Source organism: Bombus pascuorum, chromosome 16 (genome assembly GCF_905332965.1).
Source record: "Bombus pascuorum chromosome 16, iyBomPasc1.1, whole genome shotgun sequence".
Lineage (NCBI taxonomy): Eukaryota > Metazoa > Arthropoda > Insecta > Hymenoptera > Apidae > Bombus > Bombus pascuorum.
This window is the reverse complement of record NC_083503.1, coordinates 1,895,360-1,922,891: the sequence shown is the minus strand read 5'-3', so window position 1 is coordinate 1,922,891 and position 27,532 is coordinate 1,895,360. Positions and strand designations below refer to the sequence as shown.

The 27,532-nt window shown below is 39.3% G+C and overlaps 1 protein-coding gene across 10 annotated transcripts in view; it reads left to right on the top strand.

Moving 5' to 3' along the window:
- LOC132915224 (neurexin 1) overlaps nucleotides 1–27,532 on the top strand; it is a 622,298-nt gene that overhangs the window by 330,268 nt on the left and 264,498 nt on the right. For all 10 annotated transcript variants that reach the window (XM_060974986.1, XM_060974985.1, XM_060974982.1 and 7 more), the window contains one exon: nucleotides 9,480–9,506. In XM_060974986.1, coding sequence (XP_060830969.1) covers nucleotides 9,480–9,506 — 27 coding nt within the window. The remainder of the gene's footprint in view (nucleotides 1–9,479; nucleotides 9,507–27,532) is intronic.

Here is a 27,532-nt window from a genome sequence, read left to right as displayed (position 1 = left end):
ACTTATACCGAACTCGTCACATCAATTTTTCCGTTTCCACGCTTCTCCGACGTTCCAATTCCAATACCCTCGTCGCACCGTTAATCCCTTGATCGCTAGCACTTTCTGTAAGTCCAAAGTAAAACCGCGGCTCTACCATCATTAATCCCCTCGCGAATACCATTAAATCCTCGAGAATATCTTGGCCACGGTTGAACGATATTGCAGCGCGAGAAATTCGTCGACCAATTTCCACCTTTGCCAAAAGACAAACACGGGCTCAATTTCACCAGACGTTTCCACCATCCTCTTGCTGGTTCGTTTGCCGAACGCGTGTACGCGCATTACACCACCGCCATTTCTTTGTGCCGGCGCCACGTATCGATAAGCTGGTCCTTTTCCGCGCCAGGCAGGCAAACTTGTACAATTTACTCTACAGGGTGTCCCAGGCAACTGGGAAACATTTGCTACGTGTTTCATGGCTGTAAACCGTCTGTATCTATCACAGCATTTGACTGTCAATTCAATAATTAACAGTTGTCCGTTGCTCTTTGAAAACTTTAGCTTTTGCTTTTGAAAAGTAAGCCACGACGAGTATACTCGTCGAGAACAGCTAACTGTCGAGTGTGTCTGTGATTTACCCTCCCGCCATCGTCTACGTTTCAGCGTCGATAGTTTCGTCACCATTAGCACTATCTGTCTGTAATTCGGATAATTCGACCACCCTATATGCATTTGGCACTTGGCACTTGGCACTTGGCGCGACGTACAGGCGGTCTCGTGAGGAAAAATCTCTCGAATCTTAGCCGTCGATCGCGTGTGTACGCCCCAGGTGGCTGCAGCTTCCGGCGTGAACGCTAATGCAAGTCGCAGCGCGTGCGACGAAGAGGGCAAAGAGATTGGATGTCTAGACACCCCCACCATCGCGCAGGTGAATTCTAGACAAACTGTACTCGTTAAAGGTGAGAACAGTACTCGGAGGGTGTGCGCAGGGTGGGGTAGGTGCACGCGTGTCACTCGCAGGCCAAGCGAAAGCTACGTCTCGTTTGCAGAGGCTTGACATTGAATGGGAATGAGTAGGGTTGTTGCTTGCTCTGGTTAGACGTTTGTATATGTGTGTGTGTGATATATAGTTATTAAATATGTAATTGACATTGTGCGTGTAATATTTGTGAGATTATCGAGCGATTGGTTGAGTAGTGAAACAGGAATGGCGCGTGTGACAGATGTTTGGACGTGTTTGATGGGAGTTTGCCTTGTGGAAGGTTGAAATTGCAATTGCGTTGAAAGAAATTAGAAGGACCAAGGTACACTGAGTAAGATAAGCTCGTTCCTTTGACGAGTTTCTAATAGGATTGATCCTGTCAGGACATGCGAATTGGTTGCAACGAGTTCCTGTTTTATGTGATGTAATATATTTACCAATCAATATATTTAACAATAATAATATTCCACAGCAAAATGTGATTATTCTATAGAGATATCCAAAAAAAGTGCTGGTGCAAATTTCCCGTGTCAACCATTTTTCACCTTCTTACATAATTATCCAAACGAGAAAAATCCGCGCTCGTTCTATCGCGCGCGTTACGTAAGAGGCGTCGCTATTTCGTTGCTTCGTTGGATGGATTTTGCCTCGAGGGAGGAAAACTGGCCGAAGATGGCACAGTTCGATACGATATTGCCAGGTATTCCGTGAGTTTGCCGCGTCGCGACGACGAAGGATACGTATCGATGCATAAGTTGAAGCCGAGTTGGTGCTCGTTGATTTATAGTTGGCCGAGCGCGCACCACGGCCACACACGCTACCGAAATATCCCTTTTCCGGTCTCTTTCTGGATGGATGTGTCACCGGGCGCGCGGCTCTCAGCCGTTGCTTCCGGTCGTCGCGTTTCTCCTCGGGCATAAAGAAGCTGCGGGGAGCGAGATGCCACGATAACCGTGACTCTCGAGGGCGACAGAGACGCGCACACAGAGATTGCCACTCGGGCCGGAATATACATTGCGGATGTATATGCCGGACCAATGACACGCGAGAGATCGCGCAATCTGTCTTTTCGAGGCGCGGCTTTAACTTGTAACTTGGGTATCAGGGGATGTTCGGGCTGCAGCATCTGTTCGCTTCAGCCACCTCAAGGTTAGCTTTCGGATGGCGAATTTGAAGGAAGTTTGGTTTATTGAGTGGAAAGGCGGAGGTCTACGACATGCGACGTTTCGGCCGCTTTCTAAAGAACACGTCTTTCCTACCAGCGGACTACGAATTCGTACGCTTTCGTGGCACATGCGAGTGTAGGAAAATGTGTGCCAGATGTAGGTAGCGTGGGAAATATACAGATTATCTGCGACACGATACTTGTTACGGCGTTTGCACCAGGGAAATATTTATTCGAATATTTCTATCCCTTTTCTGCGTCTATTTTCGCATATTTTTCATCATAAATATTTGAATTTGTAGAAACGCAGTCTGAGTATGACGTGTTGCTATTAGCTAGTCGATAATAATCGGTATATAACCAGTTAAACGTAACGCCGTCTTTGAAAAGCGCGTGACAAAAAGTAAGCGATGACGAGTATACTCGTCAAACGCAGAATATGCATGGCTGTTGCAATATAAAATTAAGTTGTAACGAAACTACTGTTTTTTTTTAATTTTGTTACCGACAGGGCTCGTTGTAATACAAAATAATGTCGTCTCTTCGTGACGAGTATACTCGTCAAACGCAGAATATGCGTAGCTGTTGCAATATAAAATTAAGTTGTAACGAAACTACTGTTTTTTTAATTTTGTTACCGACAGGGCTCGTCGTAACACAAAATAATGTCGTCTCTTCGTGACGAGTATACTCGTCAAACGCAGAGTATGCGTGGATGTTGCAATATAAAATTAAGTTGCAAGGAAACGACTGTTTCGTTTTTTAAATTTATTATCGAAGGCGCTCGTCGTAACACAAAGTAGAATCGTCTGTTCGTGACGAGTATACTCGTCAAACGCAGAATATGCGTGGATGTTGCAATATAAAATTAAGTTGCAAGGAAACGACTGTTTCGTTTTTTAAATTTATTATCGAAGGCGCTCGTCGTAACACAAAGTAGAGTCGTCTCTTCGTGACGAGTATACTCGTCAAACGCAGAATATGCGTGGCTGTTGCAATATAAAATTAGGTTGTAACGAAACTAATGTTTTTTTAATTTTCTTACTGAGAGGACTCGTTGTAATACAAAATAATGTCGTCTCTTCTTGACGAGTATACTCGTCAAAAACAGCTAACTGGTTAACGCGTAGTTAACTGTACGACGAATATGAATAATTATAGTTAAATGAAAACCGAAATGAAATCGATGTGTATACACGTAACGTTTTTACGAACTAACACAGGTTTTTTGGAAGTACATCGTTATAAATAATGAAATTGATTACATTGCTGCGCTCAGATTAGTCTCTGTATGAACTATAATTACATAGCAATAATACGGCAGATAATATGTATATCTCTCTCGTCTCTGTCATTAGTGATTAATTATGTATATTTGACATTAAAACGTAAATGAATGTGCGATTATACCGCAGGATAATAATTCTAAATGTAATTAATTAACGGTATTAGTACACGATCAGAGCGGGGCTTATCGCGTCAGTTAATGATATTTGATAAATCAGTATCGAACGTCACGTAAACCATTAAACACTATATTCGGAATCGATAAATTTATTAAAAATAAACAATGTTAAAAGCGAATTGAAAATCTAGCTACGTTAGAAAATTAAAGATAAAACGTAATTAAATAATTGTAATTAAATAACCGAGTGTAGAAGGCAGCTGTAACGTCGATGATTTGAAAATTCCTCAACTCCTGTTACATTAAACCCTTAGCTTCTTAACTGTCACGTGCTAACGTACGTAGTTTGGTTGGGTTACGATGTGAAATATTTTTCACGCTTTTATCATACTTGTTTTATAGTGCTTTCTCATGCTGTCCATGTACTTTTAAGATACAACAAGTTTGCATGTTGCAAATATAAGATACAGTACAATAACGTCAAGTTCTTAGTCACGTTATTAATTATTATTATTATTTAATTATTAATTATTATCATTATATTAAATTGCAATAAATTACTTTGCACCAGAGTCACTATACAGCATTTTGTTCAAATTATTTTGAATAAACATCTAAGATAATTAGCGGAATGAGTTGATATCAGTGGAAATAGTGAAAATACTTTTTCCCTGGAATAATTACTTGTTATCCGTAACAAATTATTTTCTATATTTGTTCGAACAAGGATCGCAGAATTATTGGAATTATAATACGAGTAATTGTTTGTTTTCACTTAATTTTGTACAAATATATACCGATACAGTTCCGAGTATTAATTTATCAGATGAATAATTTACCAAGCGACGGTAAACTTTCTAATCTGGTATTGGCAAAAATTTAGTTATAAAAGCCAATATTGCAACGAATGAACGACGAGGCTTGAAAATATATACCTCACATACGATGTAACACAGAAATATTTATCCACAATGTATCATTTTATTCGAACGAGTTATGCGATTAAATTTCTCTTCAACTGAATTCTTATTCGAGTAAATTCTCGTTCTTGTTCGATCGGATATTTGTTCATCGATGATGGTGAACAAAAATTCGATTCTTTATTTTTATTCGTTGTTCGTTATTCCAATAAAATTTTGTAAAATAACTTTTACTTAGCTTTCGTCATGTCTCTTAATATTCCAATCTTTTACCTTGTCGCGCGAACGAACATCGAATTATCGATGTTTAAAGCCTTAGGTTTCTCCTTTAAACGGCCTGTATAATTCCTTACAAGCGAACAATTATATTCATACGTCTGACTGACTTTCAATAAACGGATTACTCGCTGTACCTTAACGCGATAGTTTCTCGAAATAAGAAAAATTTCCAACAACTTTAACAAGCCCTCGCGTACATGCACACGCCTGACAGAGCTTGATTTGCCAGTTATGACGTAACTACCGCCACGACCAGGCAACTTGGTAAGTCCATTGTTCGCCTCTGATCGGTTATCCGCTTCGCTGGCGGCCGATTAAATTCGCTGATCAACTCGCGACGATAAAGTTCGGTCAAGTTCATTACGTTTCGGAGAAAGGACTTTCATTAAAACGTGGGAAGCCAGCGGTATTCGAGCAACGCTTGCAACCAGCAACCATTGTTATTACCGCGATGCTACTTTTCCTTTAATCCTCTCGATTTTTATTTCGCCCCATTCCGATCGACCAGAAAAAGAGAGTATCTCGTTCCCTAGTTTTAATATCGCAGCTTGGATTTTTAATATCGCATCATTTTACGGTGTAACGAGATAGCGGACGATGTGAATGGTCGTTTGACAACTGAGAAAGTTGTATTACATCTGGCCATGCTTCTTCCTTTTCTTTGTTGTTCAAACAATTTTCTCCTACTTTGTTTCGGTTCGCGATGTCTTCACAGTCAGAAATCAGAAATTTGAAATGAATTTTTATTCCCGCGCAGAGTCTCTCGAACGTTCGTAGCGTTGAACATGATTGCGCCCTAGACGTCTTGGAAACACTATTTGTCCTCAAACGTTGTTTGTTATCTCACAATTCCTTTTGTAGCCTCTAAATATATGTCGGTTTAACGTTATGATTAAAGGTAGGGGCGTGTAATGAATCTTCACTGGAATTGGCCATCGTTGTTATACAATCGAGGTAACGTTGATTAGCACAAGTGTGAGTATCACATAATCGACAAGTGACCGCGGTGATTAGACGCTGATGACAATGGTCCTAGGTTGGATAACGAATCCGCGGTCAACGGGATGACAAACATACTTTCTTCCAAGGTCTAAGTCGGACTCGTGGTTAAAAACGTGAAGTATCCGCTGACGAGATCGCGCGAGAATGTGCCTCTCCGTCACGGTGATGCTGCGGAGGAAACCTATGATGGGGTGTGTCTCAGGGCACGAGATCATCGGATTCGTCGAGGACAACTCTCGTTCGGAAAGTGAGGGAAATGGACGTTGCTGTTAATTGGTTAATTTCTATGTCGGTGGTTAGAGAAAGATGCTAGCCGCCCTTGAGAGAAAGTTGCTAGCGGGAAGCGTCGTTCGTGAGGAAAGCAGATTTCCCGTATCTTCCCGTAGTAGGTGATAGATTTAGAGACTGTTGGGATAAAGACTGCCTGTCCGTTTGAAGGACCTTAGTTAACTAAATCCTAAGATTTGTAGCGGGTCCTCAAGCTAGCTGATCATGTACTGTGGAGATGCATCGACAGCTGGCAATCATCTTGCCCGAAGAATAGGGTCTGTGTGTGGCGAGCCACGGGGCAGAAACCATTGGAATGTTTACTGTCGAGTGCCGCTACAACTATTCTTTTTAAGGAGAGCTATACAATTATTCTATACCTCTGTTAGGTAAAACGTTCATCCCGTGACCGCAGCTACGTTGGGCGACTAGTTGTCGCCTGGAGCCCAAGCTCATTATCTCAAGTCTCGGACAATTATATTTGCGTTAATTTATGAAGACTACAGTATTGGGAATTTTCCAAAGAATTGCAAAGGGGAGGCCCGGTGTCCTTTCATCTCCATACTTGTCCACGGGAAATAGAAAAATTGCAAGGGGAATAGAGAATGTCTGGTTGACGTAGACTTTTATTTAAACTCGCCACGCGTCAAATGTAATTTTCTAATTTCCCGTTTGTCGTGGTATTTTGGTGCAAATGAAATGTGTAAGAAGAAGCACGAGGGGGTGAAATTTCTTTAGTTTAAAAGTCGACGGTAGACGTAGAAACGAGTAACAGGAAGGAAAAAGCAGGGGGGCGAGAATGAAAATAGTGAAACGAGCTTTCCCATTTTCTCTAGCTCCTTGGATTAAGAATAAAGTAATTTACTTGCAGCAATAAGATATGTTAAGGAAGGGAAGGTAGAAGGTGAAGACGAACGCATTTAGTTATTTTTAATGGCCTATGTTCTCTCTGATTTATTCTCCGGATGGTAGATCTGAACGTTAATTAACATTTAACGAAACAGCTTTCTGCAATGTAAAATACTCTCGCCCTTGACCTAACAGATTTCACTCGTTAAATTAAAATTCAACGAACTTGTCTCGGCTTAATTCTCCTTATTTGCGAGGAGCGCGAGAGTAAGAGTTGAAACTGAAACGGGGACAATTCGTTTTACGAAGAAACGTCGGAAATTGGGTCAGCTGGAACCAATTTAATAAGATCGATACACGGTGAATCGCACGATCCTTGCATTTCTCTCTGATCAGACGCTTGTAGCGAATTAAATTTCATGGCTAATCGTACGTAACGCGTGAAGTACTGTGTGTCAAATTACTTTAAATTAAGCAACATCGATCGCTTCGAATTCTTTCACGCGCCCAGACAATCCGTGCAACATAAGAATATCAATCATTTCGTCTTTGAAATGAAAAATGTCTTATTTTCTGGAAGCATATACAGTTTATTCACGTTTATTAACATCTACAATTATTATTATTATTATTATTACTATGCCCATGAAGAAATACATTTGACAAATAACGACAGAAAAAAAATGACAAAATCTACAAGTACATACACCTGTACGTGTACTGAATTGCAGCTGCTTGGTGGCTGCTATGCAAAGCCTTCGATTACGTGTCAACATCTACGAGGCTACGCTTATACAACATTTTTCTTATCTCCACTCGTACGATACCCTGACACCGTTTTCCCAAGAAGAACTAGGACACCGTGTATTTTTTAAGCAACTACCCCAAACCGCACTGTTCCTATATTCGCGTCTAATTCCGGCTGACCTAGAGAGTCTGGCGTTTTAAAACCGCCCCTCCGCCCTCCTGTCACATCCCCTTTGCCAGACGAAACTTACAAAACGGAGGATCGCGAGGAATGTAAAAGAGCGCGCCATTAGCAAAAGCGTGCGAGCGACGACGCTCGAAGACAACTCAGCTCGGTTATCTAATTCCACGGTGGTGGTGTACACACAAGTTCGGTCGCTGTAACGTCGAGGAATACGTAAAACGGCCGATCTCTTTTTTTTCTTTTCTTTCGAGCATCGCGAAACTTCTTATGATAATCAGGACGAAAGTTTTTCGTAGAGAAGCTCCTGCAGCCTCTTTGCCTAGCGACCAGCTCCTCGAAAAGCTTCCTTATTCCTTCGTCGTCGACGCTTCTGTCTGCAGACGACTTTTGAATTTCAATTCGTTCGCTGCCCTCTTCCCACTCGAGCTATGCAGCTTGTTTTTAAAAGATTAGGCGTACACGGATCTCTTTAATTAAAATGTTCTTCCGCAGTATCTATATATATACGAGACGAAGTTCGGTCGCTTTCTCCCTTCCATCTTTGTATTTAATCATCGTTTCGTGACGATTTCCACGGCACGAGTTTACCCGGAGGATGAGGGAATTTACTTGCAAAATTCCGTTTCTTCTATTGTCAAACTTGCTCCAGTTACTTAAGAGAAGAAACTACTACTGGTAGTTTGTTATTTGTACTTATAACGTCTGAATAATAATATTCCTTCCGATTGTACGAGAGGTGACACTATTCTTCGAATTAGCAACATTTAAAGCTTCCAATATTTCCCAATCGATAGTTCAATTAAAACTCGCGAATGATAGAATTTATTAATTGTACGTGTTTGATAATCTTTACTGACCTGCACGCTTTCGAACGAATTATTCCAATTGATGACTCAACACCACGCTAACACGAAGCTACCTGTATCAACACCAGTGAAAATGACTTTAAAGAGTACATAATAATACAATATTTTTACATTCATTGATTTTTTTCATTTTTTCATTTTTGCTATTTTTAATCCATCTGGGATCATCATCCCTAAACGAGGGTTGGCACATTTATAAAATTGTAGAATCAGTTGCTTTGACTGCTGTGGTATTTCTAGTGTCAACATCTAGCGATCCAGCGATCGATCTGGAATTTTTCTGATGTCTGATATCGTCATATGGAATGATACGCGATAAAAATTTGAAAACGTGTGGCAAGTTGTAGAAAACGAGGAAGCCGGTTAATTGGGCTTCGATAAACAGAGTGCAGGACTCCTGTACACTTTGACAAGTACCAGTCATTTTCACTGCTATTGGTATAAGCAGCCTCGACACAAAATTATTTTCAGTTTGGTACATAAAAAACAAAATAAAATTCATTATATTATTCCTTTAGTTATCGTTGGGAAAGTCATTGCATCATTGCGGAAAAAATATAACACGAAGTAGGAATTTGAAAATAAAATTGTAAAAGCAATCGATGTGACTGGTGTGGTAGTTCTAGTGTTAAACACTATTATTCCTACGTTATATCATATTTATTATATTACAAAGTCATTGGACAAGCCATAATCAAAAGGAGACTTACAGTGTGTGCGAATATTCGGTACGATGATCCGGTCTCGAAGTTGGAGATCCAATTATTTATCGCTGTGCTATTTCGCTTGGTATTCCAACGATTGATCGTTCCTTTCTGCTTTCTGTTTCAGATATCCTCCATCACCAGCTTCTGCAGGGTGAGTAGCTACTCGTCTGCCGATTTATTGGATATTGATTCATTCGCGCTTTCCCTTAAGTACGGAGAGCAATGGCCTGCTCTTATTCGTTTCCTTCCTTTTTCTCTTTTCTTTTCTTCTTTTTTAACTTGTGTGCAGACTGTGCGCGAAGGTTAGCGAACCGCGCTAAATTTATGACATAGATGAAGAAGTTGCTATTATATGAATAAGTGGCCATATAGAAGGTCGATTATAGAAACCGCTTCTGACGATTGCGTGTTTCCTCGCATATCCGAACTTGAACGAAAACTTGAAGCAATCTGTGCTACGAACATGTGGTAAATGTTCGCGTGAAACTTGATAATTAATATTACAGCCTACTAATTCAGAATTGAAGAAATATCATTTACACCAAACTAAAATCCATGTACGTTCCCTGTATGTAATTTGTAGTAGTAAATAATAACGTGCAGCGTAAAAATAATACAAATGTATAGCATATTTTCTATACAATCTGAGTACCAGGTTTTTCATTACTTCGCTGCGTTTAGCAAATGAAGAAACCCATAAGCTGATGAAATTCAGGTATTTTTTCTATTTGCTTAACCGTCGGGACGCGGAAATCGGTAATCGCAGATGCGGAAGACGAGTGAGCGCGCCAAATAAAAGCTGCTGATCGATCGCAACCTCCAGTGTATTGACATAAATTTAAAAATTAATCGACAGTTGAAAGCATCGACTCCCCGTCGTTCGAAATATCGGTTTGACATATTTTCACCGAAAACGTCGATAAAGACAATACCTCGTACCTGCAGCCGGATCAGAGAACCTGGACGAGGATTAAATCGTTCGGTTTCCTTCGAGCAATAACCCTAAACGCAATCCTTGATCCCTTTCCTTAACAAGATTTCCCTCGTTCGATCAGGGAACGAAATGACGATCGTGTCTCTAGATAACATAAGTTATATATATACACATAAGTGGTGGATGATATCGTGTGCATAAATATTTGGACACCCGGTGTATGTGGCTGTGGCAACAATCAATGAAACATACGAGAGATTCAACTTTTACATTGGCAAGATTTAATTGTAATAATTACTAGTTACATTTAATTACGATAGTTAATAGTTACACTTGTACAAATTTATTTATTTATTTATTTATTATACAGCAGGATTCATTTTTGTAATAGTTTAACGATATTTCACATGAAAATGTATATATTGGGTTGGCAACTAAGTGATTGCGGCTTCTGTCATGGGGTGGTAATGGCCAAATCCGCAATCACTTAGTTGCCTTGCCAACCCAATATTTTTAGGTTAGGAATCTTCCATGGAACATCACCTGTTTAGACGCTTGAATGATATTATACTTCAATATTTGATTATATTGTACCAAATTATTTATTATTATTTGTCACTACGATTACACTAATATAGTTTAACAATATCCTAATATTATTATCATTAAGTTGCCAACCCAATATTTTTAGGTTAGGAATCTTCCATTGAACATCACCTGTTTAGACGTTTTAATAATATTATACTAAAATATTTGATTATATTATACCAAATTATTTATTATTATTTGTCACTACGATTACACTAATATAGTTTAACAATATCCTAATATTATTATCATTAAGTTGCCAACCCAATATTTTGAGGTTAGGAATCTTCCATGGAACATCACCTGTTTAAACGCTTTAATAATATTATACTAACATATTTGATTATATTATACCAAATTATTTATTATTATTTGTCATTATGATTACATTAATATAGTTTAACAATATCCTAATATTATTATAATTAAGTTGCCAACCTAATATGTACATTTTGATGTGAAATATTGTTTAACTATTACAAAAATGAATCGCGCTGTATAATTATTCTAATCGTCTAACGAGGATGATACGATGATTTTGCATGTAATTTACGAATTTAATATAATTTAGCGTCACTGTGAACTTGACACGAGTTAGGGTAAAAGACAATTATACATTTTGCTATAAAATATCGTTAAACTCTTACAAAAATGAATCGCGCTGTATAATTATTCTAATCGTCTAACGAGGATGATACGATGATTTTGCATGTAATTTACGAATTTAATATAATTTAGCGTCACTGTCAACTTGACACGAGTTAGGTACAAAAATGAATCGCGCTGTATAATTATTCTAATCGTCTAACGAGGATGATACGACGATTTTGCATGTAATTTACGAATTTAATATAATTTAGCGTCACTGTCAACTTGACACGAGTTAGGGTAAAAGACAATTATACATTTTGCTATAAAATATCGTTAAACTCTTACAAAAATGAATCGCGCTGTATAATTATTCTAATCGTCTAACGAGGATGATACGATGACTTTGCATGTAATTTACGAATTTAATATAATTTAGCGTCACTGTCAACTTGACAGGAGTTAGGTACAAAAATGAATCGCGCTGTATAATTATTCTAATCGTCTAACGAGGATGATACGATGATTTTGCATGTAATTTACGAATTTAATATAATTTAGCGTCACTGTCAACTTGACACGAGTTAGGGTAGAAGACAATGCTCGGCGAACACTGAGCGAGCGTTTATATCAAATATCGATAGCCTTTGAAATTCCCTGCTATATACAATAGTTTTCGTGATAATATTCGAGGATGTACAATGGACTCTGATAGTGACGAAATGATCAGATTAGTCGGAGAAAATGTACGGTTCGCTGGCCACGAGACTGCAACGGAGTCTGAATTCACGATTCAAACGTTGCATTCGTATCACGAACTCTGACGAAACAATATCTTTATTGTATTTCGCTTGCTGTTTCACACATTTCCAACGACATAGATATACTTCGCCGATAGACAAAAGAACCAACACCATGGAAATTAGAATTAGCGGGTTCGAAATGCTTTGGCAACTTTGTACACGAAAACTCGACCATGATTCTTCAAAGATGAATTTGGAATATTTTCGAGAGCAACTTCGTACGTATACTTCCTTCAAGATAAATTTCAAATATTTTCCACAAGAAGCTCATATGTAGAGGTATGTGCTCCACTTTGTGTTTATACAATGACGAAACATAATTTGATCATTAAGTGGCGCTGAGACTAAGCAACCCAACTGGAATTTATCTAAATTATCGCAGTCAGACGTGGCTTACGACTCAACGTTGCGAGCGTTAATTTTGTGCGTTCAATAATTTCTTTTTTATTTAATTTGTACTTTACAATTTGTCCAGTTAGACTAGACGCGACTAAATAATCGAAGGAATACTTGACAAATTTTCAGACTCGATTTTCCCAAAAACGAAACCTTGAATGAGCCAATTTCGTCCTACGTTTTCTTTTTATTTTTTCACAAGGATTCCTCGTGCCCGCTTGTACGTGTTACTCGACCGCAGCCTGGTGCACATTATTTACAATAATATTGCACGAAGCTTCACCATAAACCAACATACGCCTACTTCACAGCACGAGCCAACCTACCTTCCCTGGTCACTTGGAACCGAGAGAAATTCATTCCGACTCGACCATATCCTTGCAATCCGACCAAATATACAAACCAGCTGATAATTTCCCAGCGAGGTGTGACTTGCAAAGGGAAACTCCCAGCAGTTAAACTTTAGATAGGAATTTTTGGACGAGGAAAGGTGGAATTGTCGCGCGTTAGCGGAATAGAAGCCACGTAGCAGGAAATAAGAAGTTGACGAGGAAAGGATAGGAAGGATCGAAGGAACGTTTCGACTTCTCTCGTTGTATCCCTAGGGGGTGGCACAAGTCGAAGGATAAGAGGTCGCAGCCCGCGGACATAAGGAGATGGACGACCGGAATCCTGTTAAAAATAGTCGCGATTTCTCGAAGGCACGAAAAAGTTTCTCGTGCGCCATCCTTTGACACTCGCAACGACAAAAGTACGATGGAAATCGCATAGAGAAGAGAAGATCGAATCCTTTAAAACGTTAGGCTATTCTCGGTCCCGTGGTGTTGGTGTTTTCTCCAAACTGCTCTGAATATCTGCGCGACGTGCTCTTTTCTCCGTTTCGTTTCTGATTCCTTCTCTCGTTTCGATTCGTCCACAACGATTGCTTTCTGCTACGAAGCTACGCAATTAGAAAAGAAGCTGCTGTAGACAAATTAGAAGACTCTTTTACAGAGAATTTCGATCGAGTTCTGAAATATTTTTAAAATCCAAGTCCATTAGCTTCCGTCCAGTTTTGCAAACTTGCCACGGCGAGATTTATGTCACAAGTGACATCAACGAGGTGGCTATAGCACCAAGCCTAATTGACTAATTGAAGACGAAAATCACTATGACGAATGCATAGACGTATAGAGAAATTTTCATGTCTGTCGGATTTTGAAAAATTCTTTTCTTTCCTCAACAGAAGTCTTGTATAATGAAAATCATTTTACTGTGCTCCAAACTTTGCAATGAATTATACAAACATTTCCATGCGAACTTGGCCGAAACGAAGAGGAGAAAAATGCAAATTTAGGAAACAACTCCAGCTCGATAGAATGCGAAACGTAAGTGCAGTGGATTTTTACGGAGGATAAAGAATCGTAGGATCAGAGCGAAATAACGTGGCGTGAATTTTCCTAAAAATGCTTGTCATTTATTAAAACCCGATCGATGGAGTTTCCTTGGAACAGTCGACCCTGACCGTGTCCAATAATACCACGTTATTAATTTTTCACGGCAGGTTGAACTAAAGATGTCGAAAAAGGTAGCGAAGGTGTCGGGATCCCGTGCTTTCGAATTGCTTTCCTCGACATCTACTTTCGAAATTGCTTTTTTTCTCAGGCCATCGAGGCAGAAAGGTTTCTTCTTTCGTCGTTTCCTTCTTATTCTTCCGTTTGCCGGTGGTCTACCGGTGGACTTGACGCTCTTAAATCACACGAGGTACACGTTTCGAGTGTTGGAAAATGGACGACGAAGATAGCCCGATGAATCAGTCGAAAAATAATACGATACGTAGAATTAAACTCCTGAAATTCTGATGATTCTATGTGTAATCTTCATTTGTAATAATTTAATATAAGTAAAATTATTAATTTTGACAATTCTGTAATTTGGTCGAAAGTCGGGAACACTGTGATCATTTTCAAACATCACGTACTCGTGATGTCGCTTTTGTAACAGTTCTTGTTGCTTGTGTAGTCCATCGATTGATTTATAATAATTTTGCTTGTTATTATTCGTTGATTTTTAATATTTTTAATAATCCTACTGTTCGTTGATTTATGATAATTCTACTTGTATTTGTATATAAATAATTCTACTTGTATATAAATAATTCTACTTGTATATAAATTGTATTATTCATGTTTTATAATAATTCTATTTGTATAATCTACTATTAATTTGATTAATTGTACAACTTAGTTTAAGGTCTGCGACAAAATAAGAAAAATTTGCAAATGGTTGAAAATAGTTAATTTTTCTTGTTTAACCAGCCGTGCTGTTTGCTTCTATTTTTTACGTAGAAATAGAAAATGTAGGGGAACTAGCGTAGCGTGGCAAACAATTTAATCGGCGAAACTCGTTCGTCAAAAAATAAAAGACGCAGATGTACACCGAGATTCTTTTATCCGGTAAAACAAGAAGATTACATTTTCCTGCCGCTGTTGTACGAATTTTAACAAATTCCTCTGTTCCATCTGTTATCAAAGGGAACTATATTCGTCGAATGTAAATAACTCGGTACGCTAGAACGATAATCAAATGTACAAATATTCAAATTTACGATATATAATATTTTTCGATAAGAATGTTAATTAAGAGAAATTAATTGTACGTGACAGACATTATACGTCAGGCTACGCGTAAATGGAAATGATAACGAATTTCGTACAGTTGCGTTAGAAGCGTACAATGTGACGTCATAATGGTTAATTTAGTGAACCGCGCATTTGTAATTCGTGAAAATTAAATTTACACATTTGCACGTATTAACATGACAAAACACGACGTTCATTTGACGTGGAAGAATTGCACGGAATTTTTTCAACGCGCTCTTTCGACACTCTGCAAACAATATTTTTTTATCGAATAACAAATAATAAGCTACTTTATTAACTAGGCAATTTTTATTTTATTCGCCGTTCAAATTAATTGTTTATCAGACTTGTATTATTTCTTATGCATAATCTCATATCGCTAATTAATTCATTCGTTCGACACTGTTCGTTAGCTGTTGCGATCTATTTGAAAAGCGTGTTCCTAAAACGTTTTCTTTTTTTTATTTGCGTTTATTTTACAATCAGTTCTCGTTAGAGAATTTTAAGTAAATTTATCTGACGTGGTACTATGGCATGATTAATAAGTGTTTATAGTATGTTTGATTCTAGTGCTATCATGTTTTTTAATTCTAAAAAATAGAAGGAAACAGCATGGCTGGTTAAACAAGAAAAATTAACTATTTTCAACCATTTGCAAATTTTTCTTATTTTGTCACAGACCTTAAACTAAATTGTACAATTAATAGATACAATTAATCAAGTTAATAGTAGATTATACAAATAGAATTATTATAAAACATTAATAATAAACATTAATAATCTAAATAAAACATTTAGACAAACTAAATTGTACAATTAATAGATACAATTAATCAAATTAATAGTAGATTATACAAATAGAATTATTATAAAACATTAATAATACAATTTACAAGTAGAATTATCATAAATCAACGAACAGTAGGATTATTAAAAATATTAAAAATCAACGAATAATGCTTATACAAGCAAAACTATTATAAATCAATCGATGGACTACACATTTGAATCTAGTGCTTAGGTCTAAGGTGTAATTAGAGTAATTAGAGGGTTTTGGTGGTTGTTAACTCCTGTGCTGTGTCTATTGCTGAATTTGGATAATTCTTCCTTAACTGTGGGTATCTCGATGGTGGGTCGTGATGTATCGTTTCGTTGGTGACGTACCAAGGTGCATCTGTTAGGGATCTTAAGGTTTTCGATTGGAATCGTTGAAGAGCTTCTATGTTGGAATTACTTGCTGTTCCCCATAGTTGGATCCCATAGGTCCAAACAGGTTTTAACATGGCCTTGTATAATGTAATTTTACTTTGCGTGTTTAAGTTGGAACTAGTAGAATTTTTTAAATTTTGCTTTGAGTTTGGTTTCATCTAAGATATGTTGTTTCCATGTCAATCTTCTGACCAGAGTCATCTGACTGACTCTTTATCTGGAATAGGTGTATTGTTTATCGTCACCTGTGAAAGTTATAGTTCCTAAAACGTAAGCTACGACGAGTATGTTCGTGAAACACAGCCAGCTGCTTAATTCGCTCGATTTCAATCCTCTTTCCTTTACCATTTATTCGTTACACGTGAATACAATAAATAATACGTGAAATTGAAATAATTGCAGTTACCATCGACAAACTTTCTCCCGAAGCTAACGCGATGCCATCAAAAGTAGCGAAACTATTCTGAAACTTCCATTTGTAACGTGGTCCTTATGGGGTCTATGGGGTTGGCAACTAACACCACCTAATGACAAAACGTCTCGTATGCAGTAAATAAAATTCTTGAGGTGATGGATCGTGATAGTGAGAGGAAGAAACACTTGAGTATATTTAACAATAGAAACTTATTAATTTACATTCAAGGTGTACACTTAGCGTAGGACTCGCGATTATTAAATTAGCGGTTCGCGGTTATTATTAGTAGCGGTCCGCGATTCGCAACTGCAAGTTCGACTTCTGGTCGATGCGTTTTGGTGCGCGCTGTAAGTTCGCACGATGATTGCCTAAGACGCCGAGGAACTCTGATCGATTATTACCAACTACCAACTATTGCTTCGGACAGATACGTGACGACTGACTTTCCGTCACGATGATGCCGCGAAGGGAAACTGTGATGGGTGTGTCTTAGGATGCGAGATCATCGGAATCGTCGAGGAAAGCCTTGGTTCGGAAAGCGAGGGAAATGGACGCCGTTGTTAATTGGCTAATTCTTGTGTTGGTGGTTGGAAAAGAATGCTAGCTGTCCTTGAAAGAGAGTCGCTAGCGGGAAGCATCGTACGCGAGAGAAGCAGATCTCTCGTATCTTCCCGTAGGAGGTGATAGGTTCAGGGACTGCTAAGAGAAAGACTGTCTGTCCCTTTGGAGAACCCTGGCTAAATAAATCCTAAGACTTATAGCAGGTCCTTGGGCTAGCTGAAAATATTCCGCGAGGATGTATCGACATCTGACAATCATCTTATCCGAAGAATAGGGTCTTTGTGTAGCGAGCCACGGGACAGAAACCGTTGGAAAGTTTGCTATCGAGTGCCGCTACATTCTAAATGTTTATAGCGTGCGTGATAAACTGTACGTAACAGAGGAGCAGGGGATTGGAAAAAGAACGCTGCGCAGGATCGATTTTCAGTAAGGCGACTGGAATAGTTTTATCGAAATTCATTTTATTAGTTTATCGGCTATTTTACGTGGACAAAAGTATACACGAAGCTGGCGTGTGTATTCTTGCGAACCTGTGGCACGGAAGCTTTCAATTTCGAGCGGCTAAACGTTTTTAATTTCACCGCAAAAAGCGCGGATGCCACACGCTCGTGTGACGGCCGAGCGACCCGGTTTGTACACACGTGCACGTCGGCCGAGCGCTATGAGTTTACGATGGAATAAATTAAATCAAAATGTAAATCGGTTTGCCGTTGAACCGTGTTTGGCCAGAAGTGGAAAACAGGGGAGCAAATGGCCCAGAAACCAACGTGGGGACAAAAGACCGATCGAGATATGAAATATTCGCCAACAGATCCTCGATCGTTGCTTTTCCGTGCTTACGATTTGCCTGTCAAATTGCTTGAAGCTTCTATGTTGCAAAAATTCTTTTACAAATATTCTGCTCTTCCAAGTTTCACATATTTTGTGCGCTGCAGTTGCTGTGACTATCAGACAACACGACAATTTTTCCACTTGCCCGATGTCATCTTTGGGAAGAAAAATCGACTATGTTTAGCACTTGTGCACTTTTGTTTTAAAATGTACATATAAAATGTATTTTGTTCTGAAATCTTAATGTTAACGTGTTTCGAGTACGTTTCCTTCACGTCGATTCAAAATATCTTCGGAAAAAGAAGAATCAGCCACAGGGAAGTAAATACGCGCCAGTTATCTGGGAAACTGGTTGAGCAACACGAGAGAAAATGGAACAAAAGTAAATGGATGCGAAGGAAGAAAATATTTCACTTGAAATTCCCATTTTTTGGCGCGAGACAAGATCTTCCAGGTACATTTTTGAAAAATCCCATTTCTTCCATCATTTGCCTATGGCTTCCTAAATCTAAGATCTCAACGTGGTTGTTTAAACAAGTGGCATTCAATTGAGTTTCGTTCGCCGCAACTTTTAACATTTCGACTTGTCCGGTTCCTGCGCAAAGGTGTTGCATTTTATCGGCCATTTTTCAAGCATTGTTGTGTTATGCCATTCTTGTTCCATCGTAATGAAAGGAGGAAAGAAAGTTTCCAAAGCGCTGTTTTAACAAGGATAAATCTATAAAGCAAACACGCGTTTAAGAATCAAAGAATTGTTAATTAGTAGCGGAACTTTACGAGAATTTATTCAGTGTTTGAGGAAAGTCTTTGCCTTTCGAGGAAAAATGTCTCCCAGGCGCAGCTTTGTCGCTAATTAAATTTCGTTGCAGCGAAGCTTGGCGATATTTTTTAAACATTTGGAAAGTAAGTTTAAAAATACAAAACGTAATTAATGTAATGAGAGTGGAGTTTTAAACGGATCGACAATCATTTGCAGTTCTAGAAGTATCACGAGCTGTAATTCCGTGCAAACAACGTCCATAATTACGTTAGAAATTCGTTCTTACTCTTTCCATTCGCTCTTTCAATTATTCAACGATTTAACATTTTTAATCGTTTCTTTTTTCTTTTTCTCTTTACCATCGAGCGTTGCTACTCCGGTTGCGAGACACCTGTTTCCAAGGGAATAAATCACAGACATAAAGTAACGTGCGAATTCGTTAATTAATTTCCTTAAAACGATTCACAAAGCTGAGGACTGCCGGTTGTGCTTCAACAATTTTCAGTCACCGAGTACCTCGAATAACCGCGTCGCGATGCTCCGATGCGAAAGAAACGCTCAAAGCATCGGTCGTTTCGAAGGAAATGGAAAAGAGCCGTGACTGACGTGCTTCGCCTGCGCTTCACTGCTTCGCCCAACTTGCAGCTGTCGACGAATTCACGAGTGAATGTAAAAATAACGCCCGACGATTTTGCAACTCGTGTCATTCCGGCTTTCCATAAAAAGGAATACGTATAATGAAAGGACCACAGACTATTCCACGCGCAAACTTACTGCAAATTCTATCATCCGTCATACACAACAGAAAATGGAACAATAATTAATTTTATATCACAACAGCCACGCGTATCTCTGTGTTTGAGAATACTTTTCGCGGAGGGCGCAAATCGGTTAACGTTAGTCGACAAAACGATCTTTCAAATCGTTTCCACTTTATGCTACGTTTTTGCCAAAGCTCTTCGATGCTTTCATTAACTTTAACTCGAACGAGTCACAGCGGTGGACCACAGCGATGGACTTTCCCCTTCGACCCACGATATTCCCGCTTTCTTCTTTTCTTTTCTCTTCCCTCTCACCCTCTTTCTTTTTTTTTTTTTTTTTTTCTTGGCAAGATTTCGCGAGCCGCTTTTCAGACACTTGGAGCATCGCCGTAATTTACGATCTCGTTAAAAACGGGGAAATCATTTATTTTCGCGCGACATGATCTACGAAGGCTCTCGAGAAGAAACCAGCGATGGAACGCTTAGGCGGCGGGGCAGGAGGCGCGCAAGTGGATTTCAGGGGAGCCGAGAAAGACCAGTCATGGGAATAGATCATTTTGCGAGCGCGGCGTGGCAACTTTATTGCGTAATGAGCACCAATCGACCGCTTTTCCACGGCGGACCGACATCGGCATCGTTAAAACCGTGAAATCCGGTTACGGCGTTAATCCCTTGGCCGTTTCGCGGCGTATTAATGATTTGGAAGAATTAAATGAGATGAAAATACGCGCACGACGTCCCGCATTTACGAATACGGAATTTGTAGTTGAAATAATGAAAGCGAGGGGAAATGCTGGTGTTCGCGAACCATCGAACCGGCTCGATCACGTTCGTTCCGAATCACCGTCGTTTTTCACAGTTAAATGTTCCGAACAATTTTTAACGCTACTTTGGCATGGGAAAAATTGCAACTATTTTATGGCGCCTGTCGATCATTTTTTGCATTTACCAATTTCGGTCTGACGACTAAGTACATATTCGTTCGCGTGAAGAAGCTTAAATGGACTTTTGCAGAATTGTAGATTTAATTGTACAGATGAAATTAAAGATGATGTTACATGGCGTGAAGTCCTTCCGATCTGCTCGAAGCTCGTGCAATTGTTAATTGTAGTAACTATTCGTGACGTAGAATTGTTTTTGAAATTTGATTTGTATTAATTGTACATACTTGTACTTAATTTCTTCTAAGATGTTAGCTCCCTAAGATTCTTACTGTTCTATTGGAAGCCTAATTTTGACGTTACTTAACAACCACTCGACAAAAAGAAGAGACAAGCACTCGCAGGATTGTAGATTTAATTGTACACCTGAAATTAAAGATCTTCCGATCTGTTCGAAGCTCGTGCAATTGTTAATTGCAGTCAACTGTTCATGACTTTGATTTGTATTAATTGTACATACTTGTACTTAATTTCTTCTAAGATGTTAGCTCCCTAAGATTCTTAATATTCTCTTCGAAGCCTAATTTCTTCATTGCTGTTAACTACTCGACAAAAAGAAGAGACTAGAGACAAGTACTCGCAGAATTGTAGATTTAATTGTACAGCTGAAATTGAAGATTTTCCAATCTGTTCGAAGCTCGTGCAATTGTTAATTGTATTTAATTATCCGTAACTTTGATTTGTATTAATTGTACATACTTGTACTTAATTTCTTCCAAGGTGCTAGCTGGCCTAAAATTCTTAATGTTCTCTTCGAAGCCTAATTTCTTCATTGCTGTTAACTACTCGACAAAAAGAAGAGACAAGTACTCGTAGAATTGTAGATTTAATTGTACACCTGAAATTAAAGATCTTCCAATTTGTTCGAAGCTCGTGCAATTATTAATTGTAGTCAAATATCCGTAACTTTGATTTGTATTAATTGTACATACTTGTACTTAATTTCTTCTAAGATGTTAGCTCCCTAAGATTCTTACTGTTCTGTTGGAAGCCTAATTTTGACGTTACTTAACAACCACTCGACAAAAAGAAGAGACAAGCACTCGCAGAATTGTAGATTTAATTGTACACCTGAAATTAAAGATCTTCCAATTTGTTCGAAACTCGAGCAATTGTTAATTGTAGTCAAATATCCGTAACTTTGATTTGTATTAATTGTACATACTTGTACTTAATTTCTTCCAAGGTGCTAGCTGGTCTAAAATTCTTAATGTTCTCTTCGAAGCCTAATTTCTTCATTGCTGTTAACTACTCGACAAAAAGAAGAGACAAGAGACAAGTACTCGCAGAATTGTAGATTTAATTGTACAGCTGAAATTAAAGACGACGTTGAGTGGCATGAGGTTCTTCCGATCTGGTGCAATTGTTAATTGTGGGTCCAAACAGGTTTTAATGTTGCTGAAGAGCTCTTGAGATAAACACTGATGTCAAGTGACACTCGACATAGGAGTGCAAAGGGTTAAAGGTACGAACCAACGGATAGAAATAGCAGAGAAAACTTGGAAGCTGATCAACAACGATATTTTATATAATTCAAGAGAAACGACCTAGAATTTGAAAGAATGTGGCGCAGATACCTCAGGAAGATTAAGAACACGGGTGCCAAGTGTGCGAAGAACGTACAGCATCCAACATTCTTCCCTGCAATTCTTCGTCTCGTCGTGGCTTCATCCGCTTTCCCATCTACGTACACATGTTCCTACACAATCTGGTGGCCGGGTTCCGGCGTATTTTCCCCGTCGGTCGTTTCCAGGCGCAACAAATAATGCCAGACCGCGAACATAATCGTGCCACGAAGAGAAAACGCTGTCGAGAGATTTCGTCTCGCCCGAGCTCGCGAATATTTTCCGGCCAGCGACGCGTTCACCGTGGCCACGTGTGGAAACACGCCACGATTACCGAAGATGGTCGCGCTATTCCTCGCGTTAACCAAAGTATAAAAAACCACACAGCGGACCAGATACTTTTGCGAGATGAAAGAAAACATGAGAACGATGGCTGCCAAGAGGTACAGGCGGAATCCGACACAGTTTGGGCTAAAGTTATCGAAGGAGTGGAAAATGCTGAACATCATAATATCCATAAATTTACTAGCAACTTTGCTGAAACTGTAGAAATCTTGCATCTCGTCGAAATCGATATTTTCAATAACTTTTTCCTATAAGCACTCGCTTAATTTCCAAGATATTCGGGGAAAACTGCCGATACCACTACACTGAACTCTGCCTATAGATGTGCGTCTCTGCCACAGTATTGCCTGTTCATCTTCCGTTTCCAAACGAAAATTGGACAGGCGCAACATGCACATGCAACATTCTCAGAAACGTCTGTTATAATTCAGTTGGAAGAGAATATCAATGTATTAGGTTGTCCAAAACGTTTCTTTCGTTTCATAAGGTGATAACAAATGAACAACAATTTCTGGTTTGTATTATTTTATTGCATTAGCTATGATCCATTTCGTTATATTTCTATCATTATGGTCGTGCATAAAACAAAAAACACTGTGCGTCTTTTATTTCCTCACAGAACGAAAGAAACTTTTCGGACAACCTAACATGTATTGGCCTTGAGTTCGGGTCAGGTTAGATCGCTCAATTCAACTGGCGGTTCTTCAGTAAATTACGATACGCCTACACAGCAGTAGACTTCGTATTTCGATACTTATCGCGCCTCTAACAGCGAAACGTCATCTGATAACGTGACATAATTTGTGTTGAAACGTAATAAGTCTCTGGGCAATTATTCCTAAGCAAACTTGGTAAATTATTCAAACTGAAATCCAAATAAATCTACGTTGCCAAAGCAACTGGAGACCGAACAAGACAGTAAACACTAAAGCGAGAGAGTAATAGAGTCTGCGAATGAGAAGATTAGAAAGCTAGTGAGCGCGACGCAAGATTTAGAACGCTGGGAAATTAGAGAATGACAGGTTTATTTGGGATGAAAGAATTAGGAGACGGAGGTAAATAATGGAAAATGGAAAGAGGCGACTTGGAAATTGGCAGAGCTGAAAAACAAGCCGCCGGGAAAAGAGATGGGTAGCTGACGACAGGACGGCAAACGAAAGGCTGGAACGTGAAAGTGGAAGCGAAAAGAGAAATGGAAAGGGGGACGAGGTGGCCGAGACCGATGGTAGATGGAAACGGGCGAATGAAATGGAAAATGGAGATAAATAAGAGATGGATAGAAGTGGTGGAAGGGTGTGCATGAGTGTCGCGGAGGCGTGAAAATGAGTGACGCGAAATGGGGAGCAATGGATGACGCGGATCAGCGAAACTGAAGGAAACTCGAGGTTCGAGAATTATGAGCGGTGTATGTTAAACGGGGATTGTTAAGAGGATTAAAAAGCAAAAATGTTGGAAATTTACCTCGTTGCAGGCGCAATTGTGTGCATTACAGTCTACGTATTTACATTTCGCATTGTTCACGTTGATAAAAATTGCGATTTTATTCTCCTGAATAAATAAATTAATTGTGACTTTAAATAATCTTAGCGTTTGTGTGAGAACTTGACAAGCGCGAGTTGAAAGATGCGAAAGGAGCAGATCATAAAAGATATAACTTAGAAAAAACGAAGCTGGCACCCCGCTGGGGGTAGCCGCCCACATGCTATATTTATTTTTTATTTTTTTTTTTTCACCAACAAGATATAACACTTTACCAAATGTCCATAAGGACAAATTGTAAAATAACCAAAATAAAATAAAAAAAAAAAAAGGAGCAGCGACTTTTCTACGACAAAGCAACTAATTAGCGTCCAGAGCAGAAACTGCACGAAGCTTGAGGTCGATGAAACGCGTAAAATTTCATTCAAAATTATAAAATAGTCCTTAGATCGCGTGCTATTAATTTCTCCATATACTTTTTTTTTTTTTTTTTATTTTGGTTATTTTACAATTTGTCCTTATGGACATTTGGTAAAGTGTTATATCTTGTTGGTGAAGAAAAAAAAATAATATAGCATGTGGGCGGCTACCCCCAGCGGGGTGCCAGCTTCGTTTTTTTTCTAAGTTATATCTTTTATGCTCCATATACTTGGAACACAAAGTTGCACAAACCTGGAATATGCTTCTGCAACCCTCGCAGTTACTCATAGCCTCGTTAGCCGTAAGTTTAGCAAATTGCAAACAGCCTGAACAAAATTTCCTGCTCGACGAACAAAAGTAAAATTGAAGAGGGAAAGGCAGACGCTCGAAAGAAGTACGAGCAGGCTACAGGAGAAAAGGGAAAGAAAAGAGGAAAGGAAGGGTCGTTAAGGCGAGACAAAGACGAGGTCCGTAAAAGGGTGACAGGGTAATAAGGGAAAAGCGTAACTAATAAGGAAACCAGCGGGGAGAAGGAAAAAAGAGGAAGCGAGGAAAACAGCAACACGAAGCACGAGGCGGAAAGAGGGAGAATTAATGAAACAAGTAAACTGCAGCACGCTGCAAGCCCAACGCTGTAATTTACTTGGTCCGCAAACCCATACGTTCTCGGCTCTCCTCTCGCCTTTCTCCATTCCGCCTGTTTTCCATCGGACAGCGCAGTTTCCATTCGAGTTCGCTAATTCGTATTCAGCAGTCCACCTACGGAATCGGAGTTGCGATGCCGCGGCGACGCCTCCGCAGCCTGGAAAATTGCTTAACGCGATTAATTCCACTCGTCGCTGATATTTCTTTCGTTAAACGGCTCTTACGGCGAAAAGGTCAGAGCTGGACTCCTTCGGTCACGGCGGAAAGTATCTATCGGCGCGTAAGAGGAACGCGGATTTGAACAGGTTCGTGGAGGGAAAAGGCACAAGGAACGCAGTTTTATTTGCGAAAGAAATGCCAATGGATTTTTAATGAAATAACTGGACCACGGATTTTTACCATCTTCCTGCATTTTCGAATATAAAGGTACTCCGCTGATAAAACAAATATGAAAATATCGCACGAAATTCCCTGTTTCGGATATCTCGTGTATTCTCGCGCGTATTTGTGCAGCTTTTAATTTCGCGAAAATCCACAAATATCCACAGTCTGCTAATAATGTTACGCGAAAGAATATTTAATTTAGGGTATTCCACGTCATACGATAAATTCCAAATATCCTCTGTTTTCATTTTTCCAAAGCTTCCCAATTCCATAAAGCTGAACACGCTGAAGCCTGCAGAGACTTGAACGCGTTTATCGTTAAGACAAACAGAGAAACGTTGTCAAGCGGTAAGATATCGTTAAGAAAGACACTGGAGCGCTGATTTTACGAAGGAAACCTTGACGTTGACTTCTCGCGCAACCGAACGATAGCAGGACACGTGTACAGCAGCGACACGTCTTGCGCTGCAGACGGTGGAAAAAGTTGGCGGAGAAACGTGAAACGTAGTCGCTGGGAAATTGATTAACGCGATTTACTTGTCGAGCAAGATTTCCCGAAAGCTAACGTGACACGCGAAAGCTGACGTTTGCCTGAAACGGTATACGCAATAACGGATCACGGTCGACTCTTATCTGATACAGCGTGGAAGGCGAAGGGTGCAAAGTTTATTGAAAATACGGCCACGTTGGACATTCGATGAAATTGAAATTGATTGCTGTCGATTCTCGTGCCGGTTGATTTTCCAAAATTACCAGTAGCGTGGCAATTTTTAAACAGTCGGTGAGAAGAAAATATTGATTTCGAAAGAAGAAAATATACAGCGAGGTCCGCGAGACAAGGAAGATTGGCTTTAAAATAAAGATAATATTGTTTCGTATAAAAAATACATGTAGAATAATAACGAAACGTTGGAATTACAAAATGAGAAACGAGGCTGCTGTTATTTCTCCCTTTTGTCATAACTGCGCTCTTTTCCACCATGCGAAACGCGGGAAATTTGATGCCGACGAATTTCCATACGTAATATGCGATAACAGTGTTCATTTAGCGATAATAATTTTAGTAATAAGAGCGGCAAATCCTATAATTTGCAATTTACAACTTAGCAATTGGCTGATACCTTTAGCTGGCAGGTGAACGCGCACGAGGATGGAATGTCCAGAAAATGGAATGTCAGGAATGGAAGAATAAGCGAAGGATTTATTAGAAATCTGATCGACCAGTAAATTACTTTTTAATTTAATGTTATCGTAATTAAGTGTGTATTAAAACCTGTGAAACTAGGCCACTTATCGTTTAAACGATAATTGGCTGCAATTTCCTATCATCACAGAAATTTCCTACATCGAGACGCTAACAAATGCGATTCGAAACAGCCGAATTTCGCAAGTTAATATCACAGAAACGATATACGAGGGATCATTTATCGCGCATAAAGAAAATTGCGAGGAAATCCTTATCCATGTAAATCACTGGCGGAAATAAAAATACGTAGCGACGAAAGTAACGCAATTTTTAACCACGCGATCTCCGAATTTCCGCCGACTTTCGAAAAACGTAAAATAAGCAGACAGTTTCGCGGGCGACATTTTTACAGCGGCCTGGAAATTGAATCGTGTGTCAAGACGGTTGTATACAAAGCGGCTTTCTTCGGTTAGAGGGCGGCCGAAGCAGCGGCGAGACCAGCTTTTGTAAACGAGCTTAATACGAGCAAAGCTCGGGAAAAATTCTCGCAGACTTGTTTTTCCCCGTGTTCTTTCGTCGAGGCAACGTCGGCGAACCGCGGTTGCATAAAAACCGCGTAAAAAAACTCGAGAATCGCCGCTTTCTAACGGCATCGTAAAATACGACTCGCGGAGGACCTCGACGACTTTTGCATCGCAATTTTCCAGCCGTTCGTTCTACCGCGCGAATCGTCCCGCCATTGCTA